The 11692-nt window shown below is 59.7% G+C and overlaps 1 protein-coding gene across 2 annotated transcripts in view; it reads left to right on the top strand.

The window, feature by feature from the left end:
- The window catches only part of KLHL29 (kelch like family member 29), a 65988-nt gene that overhangs the window by 45401 nt on the left and 8895 nt on the right, over positions 1-11692 (top strand). For both annotated transcript variants that reach the window (XM_021087787.1, XM_021087786.1), the window contains exons 4-8: positions 6874-7076; positions 7777-8036; positions 10702-10900; positions 11005-11187; positions 11393-11573. In XM_021087787.1, the coding sequence (XP_020943446.1) occupies positions 6874-7076; positions 7777-8036; positions 10702-10900; positions 11005-11187; positions 11393-11573 (1026 nt within the window). The remainder of the gene's footprint in view (positions 1-6873; positions 7077-7776; positions 8037-10701; positions 10901-11004; positions 11188-11392; positions 11574-11692) is intronic.

Genomic DNA, 11692 nt, shown 5'->3' with positions numbered 1-11692 from the left:
GAAATGGCCCAGCCCTGGGCCAGAAAGATGTGGGCGAGAGGAGCACAGGAGCTCTTTGACATGTAAGCGCTTCAGAGACCTTACATGTAAAGCCGACCTCTTGCATACTGCAGAGAAGAAACACCATGAGGTAGGAACCCAAAGTAGTGGAGGCTTCTTGGACAGACCAAGACGGAGGAGGAAGAACATTCCAGGCAAGGGGTGGGTCACCTGGAATGTTCTAGATGCAGGGAATGTTCTGGAATGTTTTAGAATGTTCCAGGCAAAAGACAGGTTGCCTGGGATAAAAAGTTGAGGGGGAGACAGTCAAGAGCAGTGGGGAGGAGGGGCTGGCTCCCCAGAGATAGGTGCGAGCTAGGGTGGGATGGCCAGACAGGCCCTGACCACTGGGCTGGGGCCCTGGGCTTGGTATGAGGGTGTGGAGGCCTCAGGGTCAGGGTCAGGGTCAGGGGAGTGGGGATTTCCACCTGCAGGTGGGAGAACTGTAGGACGTGCCTCCGTGTATCCAGATCAGAGAGACGGGAGCTGGGGCTGAAAGGCAGTCGTGGAGGAGAGAGGGCCCCTGCGTGGGAGCTGGGAGACCTGGGTTCTACATCTGACTCTGCCACTGGTCCTACGACCCCAGGCAAGTCACGTCCTCTCTCTCACGTCCTCAGGTTTCCTCATCTGTAAAACAGGAGGTTGGTTTGAATGATGTCCAGTTTCCCTTCCTGCTCGCACCAGGGGATGGGCAAAAAGCACCAGGACTTGAGAAGGGTGAAGTCGCAGGGCGGCAGGTCCGGGGCCCCAGGCCAGGGCGGAGCTGGGGGGAGATGAGGAGTTAATTGAGCATCTGGCATGTGGAGTTGTAGCAGCCCAAACACACCGGAGCAGAGGCACCTGGTGGGCAGCCACACGGATGGATCTGAACCCAGAGAGATCTGAGGTCCAGGGAGACAGGGCTGTGCCTTCAGTGTGCAGGAGTCACCCGGGCGGGAGAGGAGGCCACAGCAGAGCCCAGAGCCCTGCAGTTCAAAAGCACAGTGGTCATTTGCAGCCAGTTGGCATTTCACGTCTGTAGTCCTAACCACGGACGCACCTGGCCGTTTCCGCCCGCGGCCTCAGACACATTCCTTCCGTGGGGAGGAAGGCAGACTCTACAGGAAGGTGATTTCCTTCCCGGCCACGTAAAATCCCCGAGAACCTCACATTCTCAGTGGTCAGGGAGCAGCTGATGTTGCCAGGTCATTACAGTGTCCTCCGTCTATGACCCTGGACTCTTAGGGTGCAGTGGCCGGAGTGGTCTTCCCTCCCAGGCAGCCGCACTCACACAGCAGGGGTGGGACAGACAGAAACCCTGGTCCCTACCGTCACGAGGGCCTAGGTGAGCCCTGCTGGGGTTGTGGGGTGTGTGTGGGGGATCAACCTTTGCTGTCCCAGGACCCCCAGGCCTGGAGGCTCAGGCTGGGCCCCTTCCCACCTCTAACCTTTGGGCCGAGGGAGGACCCGGTCCCAGCAGCAGCCCCAACCCCGGGCAGACGCCCTCACCTGGAGGTGCAGGCCAGACACAGGGAACCTATTCCATCAGCAATCAGACAGCCGCCCCTCCTGGGTGCAGGTCTCCCCAAACCCCTGGATGAGAGGGGTCTCTGCCCTGGGGGCCCACGGCCTGGTTGGGGAGGAGCTGTAAAGAAATATGCCTGAGGGAGGAGGATGAGAGCAGAAATGGAGGTTTGGAGGCTCCCGGGCACAGTGCCTGACCCTACGGGAGGCATATTCGGAGATGGCCCCTGGAAGAGGTGGCATCTGGCATGGCTTTTGAATCCAGAAGGGGCACTGACCAGGCAGACGTGAGCCAGGCCTCAGGACGGCCAGGGATTCAGGCAGCACATGTGACCCGGTGTCCCTGCAACACCAGGCGCGAGGCGGAAATGGAGGGAGTGAGCCGGCGAGGGAGGCAGGAGCCGGGTCCCAGGGCTTCGTTTTAAGCTTGGGGGTATCATGGTCAGACTGGTAAAGATGACAGTCAGACTGTGAGCGGGAAAGGTGGGTCTCGGCACCTCTGGACCAGCCTCGGATTCCCCTTCAGCTCAGAGGAGAGGAAAATTTTACGTTGTATTTGTGCCCAGAGTTTATAAGAAGGGGAATAAAATCTCAGGGTTGACAGTGTAGACAGATATGCAAGGAAGAGACGCCACAGAGAGTGTGTGCGTGCGCGTGCATGTGTGTGTCTGTGTGTGTGTGCACGCGTCTGTTAGAAACACTTGCACACTGGCCACAGGCTCTTCCCAGAAGACGTCATAATCCCTGCCGGAGACGGGGACCTCAGTGGCAGGCCCCCTTCCCCACACTCAGGAGGGATCAGGTCCTCTGGAGTGAGGGCTGGATGGAAGCCAGGAGCAGAGTCCACGAGGCCGTGGGGAAGCTCAGAACAAAGCCCCGGCTGAGAGCACCGGGCTCCCCGTCACCCTTGCATTGCCCCATCTGAGTCCCTGACAATCAGGTGAAAACCTGCAGGAAAAGGAGGCGAAGGCTGGTGTTGCATCAGCCCTGGCTCGCATGCATCCAGGCTGGAGGGGAGCCCAGCAGGACTGAGCGGAGGGCAGGAGAAAAGAAAGCAGGATGTCTAGACCTCATGGGGTCCTGGGGTGGCAGCCTCCCATGTCGCTTCTCAGCCCCAGGGAGCAGGACCTAGACCTGCCCTGGACTTTCTTGTGCGTTCGTGGAAGGAAGTCCCTTCACGTGTCCCGCGGGACAAGTCACGGGCATGGCTGGTGCCACCAGGAGCACAGGCTGCACTCACTGGCCAGGTGGGCTGCAGGCCCCATCAGAGAGGACGGGGACTGTCCTTTAGAGGGAGCAGAGGTGCCACCCTCCCTGCCACCCTCCCCTGAGGGCACGCCCCCCAGGCCCCAGAGGAGCGCTGCCCCCTCATCTCCCCAAATGGGACAGAGACATGGCAGTTTCCCCTCCACGGAAACCCTCCCCTCACAAAGCCTGTTGGAGCCAAGACACATTTGAACTCAATCCTCTTTTCAGATTAAATGGGAACAGATGGACAAATTGACTTGGCCAGGCTGATCCTCACAAGCCCCATGTGTAGACTCTAAGCTTCTCACTCCAGCCCGCTCTCCAGGGGAAGCTAAACGGATCTCTCCAGTTGAGTGGCACAGCCCTTGGACCTAAGGAAGCCCGATAGATGTGAACCTCGGAGTTGAGCCGCATGCCTGCCCTCCCCTCCCCGCAAAGGTGGGCATTCGTGGGCGGCAGTCTGCCCCGTTTCCTGGGAGAACAGACCAGTGTGGCCAGAAGCACAGAGAGAGTCACACCTCTCCAGTGCTGGCAGATGACGTGAGCCAGGCCCATCACAGGTCACCAGGGCAGGCCAGGGCCTGCCCGAGCCTGGAACCAGGACCCCGCGGGCCCGGTGCATGCTCGTGTTTGTGCCTGGAGGGGATGATGTGCCTGAACCCCTCTCAAGGTGGGCATCACGTCAGAAGGGTGGGGTCTCCCTCCTGAGCAGAGCAGGTGCCATCCACATTCATCCCTGTTCTGTGACCGTCCCCCACCCACCACTGCCCCAGCAGTTCCAGATGCAACTGGAAAACTTAGCATCTGATCACCGGGGTGTGGGGGGAGGGATAGATGAGAACTCCCGTCTGGAGAAGGCAGTTCTTACCCCGGCTGAGCCGATTGCTAATGGAGGCATTGCGAACCTTCGAATATTTGGGATGAGGCATGTCTAGCACATCCATGGACACAGGCTTGCCAAGCAGAGGCTGTGTCCCATACCCTGAAGCCGCGCCCCCTCTTGGGAGAAGTGCTTGTTTTCTGACAGATCCTGTGGGCCCTGTGTGGGCTGGACAGGACCAGCCTGCCCCTCATTCCCACGCTCCCACCCCCAAGTGTCATGTCCATAGCCCCAACCTGACAAGGTTGTCGCTGCCCGCACCTGCTCCCCCTTTCTCCACAATCGGTATTGTGGTGACCCCACTTGCCTGGCAGCTCCTCAGACACTCCGTGGGACTCAGAGAAATGGAATGCTCACACCCCAAGAGCCAGCTTAGGACAGGGACAGAATACTCTTCTGGGGAGGACACAGCTCCCCACTGGTGCCCAGGGCCACCCATCAAGGGCAATGCCTCTCAGGGGACCCTTGCTCAGAGGGAGGAGGCCTAAGGGGCACAGAGGTCCCATCCCAAGACAGTCCGATGGGTCAGTGGTGGAGAGTGACCACCAGCCTCCCTCTGCCCCCACAGCTGTCGGGGCCACACGAGCACACCTGTGTGGGATAAGCAGGCCTGTGCCGGGAGCTGCACAAGGCCGCACTGTCGGGGGTCTCGCCTCTGGCAGATCTTGAACTCAGCCACCCGACAACGTCCCCTTCGTGTCCCCAGGTATTCTTCTGTGGCTGGGAGGGGGGGCGGTTCTGGAGCAGCAGAGCCTCAGTCACACGTCCCAGGATCAGTGGGTCCTCTCTAACCCTGACAGCACCTGCCGTGGTCCCCCTCTCCAAGTTTCCCCTTGCAACACCTTAGCTCCTCAGCCATGCAGGCACCGCCTTGTCCCCAGGACCCTCTCCCGGGCTCGGACTGTGGGCAAGACAAGCATCTCCCACGAGTGCAGCCAAGCAGGTCCCATCAGACCCATGACTCGGGGCCGTGGGCTCCACTGGCCTTCCATCTGCCCAACACCCCTCCTCACAGGGTGATCCTTGGGTCTCAGGGTCGCGTGTCACATGCATTTCAGAGTGTGTGTTTGTGTGTGTGTGTGTGTGTGTGTGTGTGTCCATCTTGAAACCCTCCTCAGCTCTTTGCTGATTTTGTGCTGGGGATTCATGAGGGGACAGGCAGGCTGGCCAGAGAGGGAGGCAGCAGTGGCTGGAATCCTTGGGAGAAGGGGAGCAGCCCCCTCTCCCCCCCAACACCCCGCCCCCGGCTGCAGCCCAGCCTGACTTCCGCGGAGCATGAAGGGTGATGGCAGGGAGAGCCAGAGAGTGTGGCGTGAAGGAATGAAGGCAGAGGCAGCAAAGACGCAGAGTAAGAGGTTGACCAGGTGGCCCCTCGGGCCTGGGGTGTTCAGAAACTCTGTGGTTTCAGGCAATCACATAATAAACCATTTTTATACTTAGCCGAGTCAGCCGAGCATGGAAATCCATCCTGACAGCAGAAGACTAGGTGTGTTAAGACATTTTAAAACTCACTCACACTGTGGAGGTCTGTGGGTTTGAGAAGGGGCTCTGCTCAGACCGTCTGCTTAGCCTGCCCAGGTTTGGAGGAAAAATGGCCCTTCGGGCCCTGGGTCTGATGAGCCACTCTTTGGGGGGCCGGCCTGGCACCCCTGGGGGTGGTGACCCGGAACAGTCTCCCAGCTCCACCTGTTCCCTGCCCCGTCACCCCGGTACTGAAGGCCTGAGAGGCCAGCGCCTAACCAGAGAGGGTGTTGCTCTGATGGTGGCGTTCCAGGTAACGCCGTGCAGAGCAGAATCTTCTGGAGGCCTGTTTCCCAGCCTCTGCCACATAAACTCTCCACGGGACTTTAGACCGCATCCAGTTCAATCCTCTTGTTTTGCAGAAGAGGAGCCTGAGGGCCAGAGAGGCCAGGGCTGCCCACCTGTCGGGGGCAGAGCCGGGGCACCCAGGTCCCCTAACTCCCTGCTCACACAGGAGTCAGCCTCTCTCTGGGGCCAGCCTGCTTGCTTGCTGGACACCTCCACACCCCCACTGCCAGCCACAGGTGCACCCAAGGGCCCCGTCACAAGAGTCTTGGCGCGTGGCCTCCTCGGGTCGGGGGAGAATGCAGAGGTCACTTCCCAGCCATGTGGCCGAACCCAGCCCCGGGCAGGACCAGGCTCGGTGTGGGCAGCTGGGCTGGTCAGAGCGGCCAAGACCAGTGCCAAGCCGATCACCCCTGAAAACCCTGCCTCCTGAGTCTTAACGCTCTGGGTGTTTCTCCTCCTGGTCACTTCTGGATTGGTGTGATTTCTGCTTCATCTTATCTGTTTCCTTCCAGGTCCAGCTTTAGGGTGCGGCTGCCAGGCCTTAGGAGCCTTTGCAATGGTTTTGTATTTCTGTAGACACCAGATATGAACATATTTATATATCTGTGTCCCTCCCCTGCTCCCCCCCAGTTCACAAGCCCGATGCACACTCTACACGCAGGCCACTCTGACCTCTGACCCCGTGTTCCATGTGGCAGGAGGCCCCGCCCCGGGCCAGGTCCTGGGTCATGGCTGCTGGCTGTCTGTGGCGGAAGTCCCTGGTTGTTCCCTCCCCTCCTCCCGGCTCTGACCATTCTGTCCGTCTATCTCGTCTCGTCCTCAGTTTCAAAGCAATGTCATGAAGGGCTTCCTTTCCATGCCTAAAAGGAAACAATATGTTTTTGGAAAGAGGTGGGGTTGGAGTCAGGGTCCCGGGACAGCTTGGGGCCCTCAGCCTTCGGGGCGATCGAGGGATTGGCTGTGCTCACAGCCAGTTGGGTGCCCCAGGCGCCTCGGAGACTCTCCCCTCAGCGGCAGACGGGCCCCGGGGCCCGGGACCTGCCGGCCTTGTTTGGCGGAGGCGCTGGGGCCAGCGGAGGAGCCCAACCGTATTGTTTCCCTTTGAGGCCAGTCCTCGTCCCCATCCACAGCTCATGCTTTTTGATTTGCATCTTTTTTTGCATGGACATGCCGAGTAGTGATAAGCAGGGTTTTCTGTTCTTCTGGGCGTCTTTGGTCAGACTCTTCTCTTTCAGATCCCGTGTAAGGTCGCTAGGTTCAGGTGTGTCATTGCCGTGTCCCTTGAGTCCTAGAACGAAGGGCGTGATGAGGTGTGCAGGGAGACCCAGCCCTGTGAGGAGGCGGCGCCGTGGCCGCGGGGTGGCAGGTAAGGACACCCTGGTCTCTGTGCCTAGGTCGGTGCAAGACGGCAGCCAGTGTGGCCGGGAGAAGCTGGAGCTCGTCCTGTCCAACCTGCAGGCCGACGTCCTCGAGCTGCTGCTGGAGTTTGTCTACACGGGCTCGCTGGTCATCGACTCGGCCAACGCCAAGACTCTGCTGGAGGCGGCCAGCAAGTTCCAGTTCCACACCTTCTGCAAAGTCTGCGTGTCCTTTCTCGGTGAGCCGCAGGGCACAAACCAGCAAGGTCAAAACCAGCAAGGACTGAGAGAGGAGGGAGAGAGAGGGGCAGAGACAGGAGCCACCAGAACAGGCCTGATGGGAGGGAGAGAGACGGGGATGGAGCAGGCCAGGCGGGGAGGGTCAGGGGCCTGAGATGTGACCGGGGGAACGAACAGCCTAGAAGAACCACAGCTCCAGACTTAGATCCACAAAAGGGATGGGCCTCCTGGACCCAGACACGTCTAGACTAGAATAACCATAGGCGGATTTCAGGAGGGCCGGCCAGACTGACACAGGTCTGGAGGTCAGGCTGGGTGAGGCCAAGGCCCCTGGGAGATGGTGGGTGGGCTTAGGAGGGGTGTTACTGCTGTTGTGACTCTAAAGTAGGAGACCCAGACGCGCCGGTCACAGCTGTGGAAGACACCATAAGTCCCTCTTCCAAGCCTACTCATACCTTCTGCTGGAGCCTGCAGGAGCAGAGGGAGCCCAAGGGAGCCAGCATCAGACAGGGTAACCCAAAAAATGGCCCTGAAGTTTCAGGGACATAGGAACTGATCCTGTGGGGACTCTGGATGCTGAAGGCAGGTCCCAAGGACAGGGGTTCAATGAGGGATCCAGAGTAACAGGCAATAAGAACAGGCAGTGACCCCTTCCAGGGCCCTATGGTCAGTGGTCCTCTCCTGTGCTCTTGTCCCCAGAGAAGCAGCTGACGGCCAGCAACTGCCTGGGGGTGCTGGCCATGGCCGAGGCCATGCAGTGCAGCGAGCTCTACCACATGGCCAAGGCCTTCGCACTGCAGATCTTCCCCGAGGTGGCGGCCCAGGAGGAGATTCTCAGCATCTCCAAGGATGACTTCATCGCCTACATCTCCAACGACAGCCTCAACACCAAGGCCGAGGAGCTAGTGTATGAGACCGTCATCAAGTGGATCAAGAAGGATCCTGGGTCCCGTGCGCAGGTAGGCTTGCCCGTTCTCCCTCAGGGACAGTGCAGGGATGAAGGAACGTGGAGGAGGCAGGGCTGCCTGGGGCGACCTGCAGTGGGAGCGGCTGAGGGCCACCAGGCCCAGGCGGAGGGAGGTGGGCAGCAAGAGGTGGAGGGGGGATGAGAGACGAGAAATCAGGCACTAGAGGATTCTCAAGGGCCGGCATTACACCGGAAGGAGACCCAAGCCGACAGAGAGGCCGCAGGGCCAGGTGGGCAGCACCAGGGCCCTGCAGAGAGAAGTGTGTGCCTGAGCCAGGGTGACCCAGCAGGAGGAGCCCCACTCACGCTCTGGGTGTTGAGATGGTGGCGAGCACGTAGACCAAATGGAAACTATGCTGGAGATGGGAAACCTCCGATATCCTGACGGGAGGGAGGGCACGTCGCTTGGAGAGGACAGCAGAGAAATCAGAGCCAAAGTCCAGGGCAGAAAGAAAGGAGGGCAGAGTCCTCAGGAGGCACAAGAAATTGAGCACAGCCTGGTGAGATCTCCAGACCAGAAAGCACTGGCCTTGCTTAGAATGGAATTGCCTTGGTTCTAATGTGTGAGGCGCCCCTGAGGTTAATGCAGACACCCAGGTAGCTCTCAGGAGGGCTCAGAGTCACCCAGAGAGCTGCAAATGGGAGGACAGGATCAGAGGCAGGAGCCCAGAATGAGCTCAGGCAACTGAGTGACAGATGAGAGGGGCCACTTCGTTGCATGTGGAGCAACGGGAAACCCAAGGCTGGGTGCTGGGATCTGCAGTGTGGGGTGGATACAGATGCAGAGATGGCTCTGCACCCCTGCCCCAGCCCCCAGGCCCAAGAGAAGGCGGTCCTCTGATGGACCGAACGGGGGAGCAACAGGCATTTTCAGAGGAAGTCAGCCTGGGCAGCTGTAATCGTGCCGGCCACAGTCCTCCATAACTCCCAGATCTGTCTCAAGCCCATTCTTCTGTCTTTGATTTCAATGTCCCTCAAGGCCCTCTAGTTCATACACCCCCAGACCTACACATCTTCTTGGGTTCCTTATTTCAGCCCTGCCCCATCGCCCACAGCAGAAGCCCCGACTCCCCCCACCCCTCCCATCTCCATTTGGCCACACAGCGCTGTCACCTCTGCCTCCTGACTCCCTCTTCCCAGAGCCAGCTTCTCCCTCTCCCTACTCAGGACCCCCGGTCTCCCCAGGATTACAGCAGTCATCTCCTGAGAGGTCGCCCTGCCTTCAGTCTCTTCCAAATTCAGTCCCACCCTGCAGCCGGGTGGCCTAACTAAGGAGCACGTTTGGTGGTGTGATTTCTGTTTAAAAGCCCTCGGGCGTGCCCTCATCCACGCTGCACAAGCCTTGGCAGCAAGGCACGGGGGCAACGGAGCCCAGCGCCCAGCTGACCCCTGCAGTCTCCTTTCTCCCTGTCTGCTACCCAGCCCCTTGCCTCTAACAGGAATAAACTCCCTGGGGCTCCCTGGAGGCGCCGTTCCCTTTCACTCTCTGATGTCTCTGCATGAGCTCTTTATGCCCTCCATCCTCTCCTTAGGCCTGAGAACCAATCCTTCCACACCCAGCTCAGATATCACCCACCCTGGGGAGCTTCCTACCCTGCGCCCCCCAAACCCCCAACCACACTCTTCCTTTGGGCCCCAGCTTTTAGGTGGCAGATCCTCTCCGCGCCGTGAAAGCGTGTTTACCCGGAGGTAAGAGGCCAGGTCTCTGCCGCCCCAGTAACACACTAAATGTGTGGCAAAGGGCAGTCACCAATTATTTGTAGGATGAAACTAGAGGGAGGAGCAGGGAGTTTGCCAGGCAGGAGGCAGGATTTGAAAAGTCCATGAAAAGCCTTCAGCGCAGGTGAGGGGCCAATGGGACCGGCTGAAGGGGTTTGCTAGTGTTGAGGGAGCACAGGTTCTGCTGGTTACGACTTGCAAGCTTGATGATCACCCTCGGCTCTCCTGGGCCCTCCCCGCCCCGTCCCTGAGTTCCTGCCCCAGGCCCGCCTCTTCCGGGAGCAAGTGCCTCCCTTCAGGACTCTGCAGCCTGGTGGGAGGCAGAGGCCCCCAACCAGGGTGGAGGCAGGAAGAGGGGGCTGAGACCTGTGCATGGTCCACCCCAGGTTGGCTGCAAATGCCAGACTGACCCCTTCCTTCCCCGCCCGCCTCCAGCTGCCAGGACCCCCCGGAGCTCTGTCTAGGTAGGGGGAGCAGTGTCCACACTGCCAAGTGTGGACTGCAGCTACCCACTTTGCTCAATCCCATACTTCTCCTTTCTTTTTCTTTCTTTCTTTCTTTCTTTTTTTTTTTTTTTTTTTTTTTTTTTTTTTTTTTTTTTTTTTTTTTGGTCTTTTTAGGGCAACACCCGAGGGAGGGTGGGGAGGTTTCAAGGCTAGGGTCGAATCAGAGCTGTAGCTGCTGGCCCACACTGCAGCCACAGCAACACCAGATCCAAGCCACATCTGCGACCCACACCACAGCTCATGGCAACACCAGATCCTTAACCCACTGAACGAGGCCAGGATTGAACCCGTGTCCTCATCAATGCGAGTCAGATTCGTTTCCACTGAGCCACAACGGGAACTCCCCCTACACTTCTTCCTTCTCAAAAGGACTCACGAGAGGTGGCGCCACCATGTAATCTCAGAAGACCTTGTGTCTCCTTGACCCCACAGTATGCGGCGGAGCTCCTGGCCGTGGTCCGCCTCCCCTTCATCCACCCCAGCTACCTGCTCAACGTGGTTGACAACGAGGAGCTGATCAAGTCGTCGGAAGCGTGTCGGGACCTGGTCAATGAGGCCAAACGCTACCACATGCTGCCCCACGCCCGCCAGGAGATGCAGACGCCCCGAACGAGGCCACGCCTCTCAGCAGGTAGGAGACACAGGCCCTGAACCCCCCAGTGGGGGCCCCCCAGAGAGGCGCCAGGCACCGACGCTGACACGGTATCGGCTGTGTGCCCACCCATGTCCCTGCAGGTGTGGCCGAGGTCATCGTCTTGGTTGGGGGCCGTCAGATGGTGGGGATGACCCAGCGCTCGCTGGTGGCCGTCACCTGCTGGAACCCGCAGAACAACAAGTGGTACCCCCTCGCCTCCCTGCCTTTCTACGACCGCGAGTTCTTCAGCGTAGTGAGTGCCGGCGACAACATCTACCTCTCAGGTGAGGCCCCTCAGGGCTGGGCTGGGGACCGGGCACAGACTTCCCAAGGGGGCCGCTCCCCACAGCAGGGCTAAGGAAGGCCAAGGCCCAGGAGAGTGCACTTTGCAGGTGAAGCCTTCTCCCCCGACCCTGGGGCTGGGCCTGCGCAGCCCTGGGCCCTTCCTCACTCCCCGCCTGCTCTCTGGACCTCCCCTACTGCCCACAGGTGGGATGGAATCAGGGGTGACGCTGGCCGATGTCTGGTGCTACATGTCCCTGCTCGATAACTGGAACCTCGTCTCCAGAATGACGGTCCCCCGCTGTCGGCACAATAGCCTTGTCTACGATGGGAAGATTTACACCCTCGGGGGACTGGGCGTGGCGGGCAACGTGGACCACGTGGAGAGGTAATGAGGCCACGGTCACGACAGGGGCATCCTCTGACATCCCCCGAAAGCTAAAATCGCACGGCTCCTCCTCCCCAACCCCCACCCAATGAAGACGCCCTGGAGCCTGGACGTTTAAA

This window comes from Sus scrofa, chromosome 3 (genome assembly GCF_000003025.6).
Source record: "Sus scrofa isolate TJ Tabasco breed Duroc chromosome 3, Sscrofa11.1, whole genome shotgun sequence".
Lineage (NCBI taxonomy): Eukaryota > Metazoa > Chordata > Mammalia > Artiodactyla > Suidae > Sus > Sus scrofa.
This window is presented reverse-complemented; position numbering and strand designations above follow the sequence as displayed.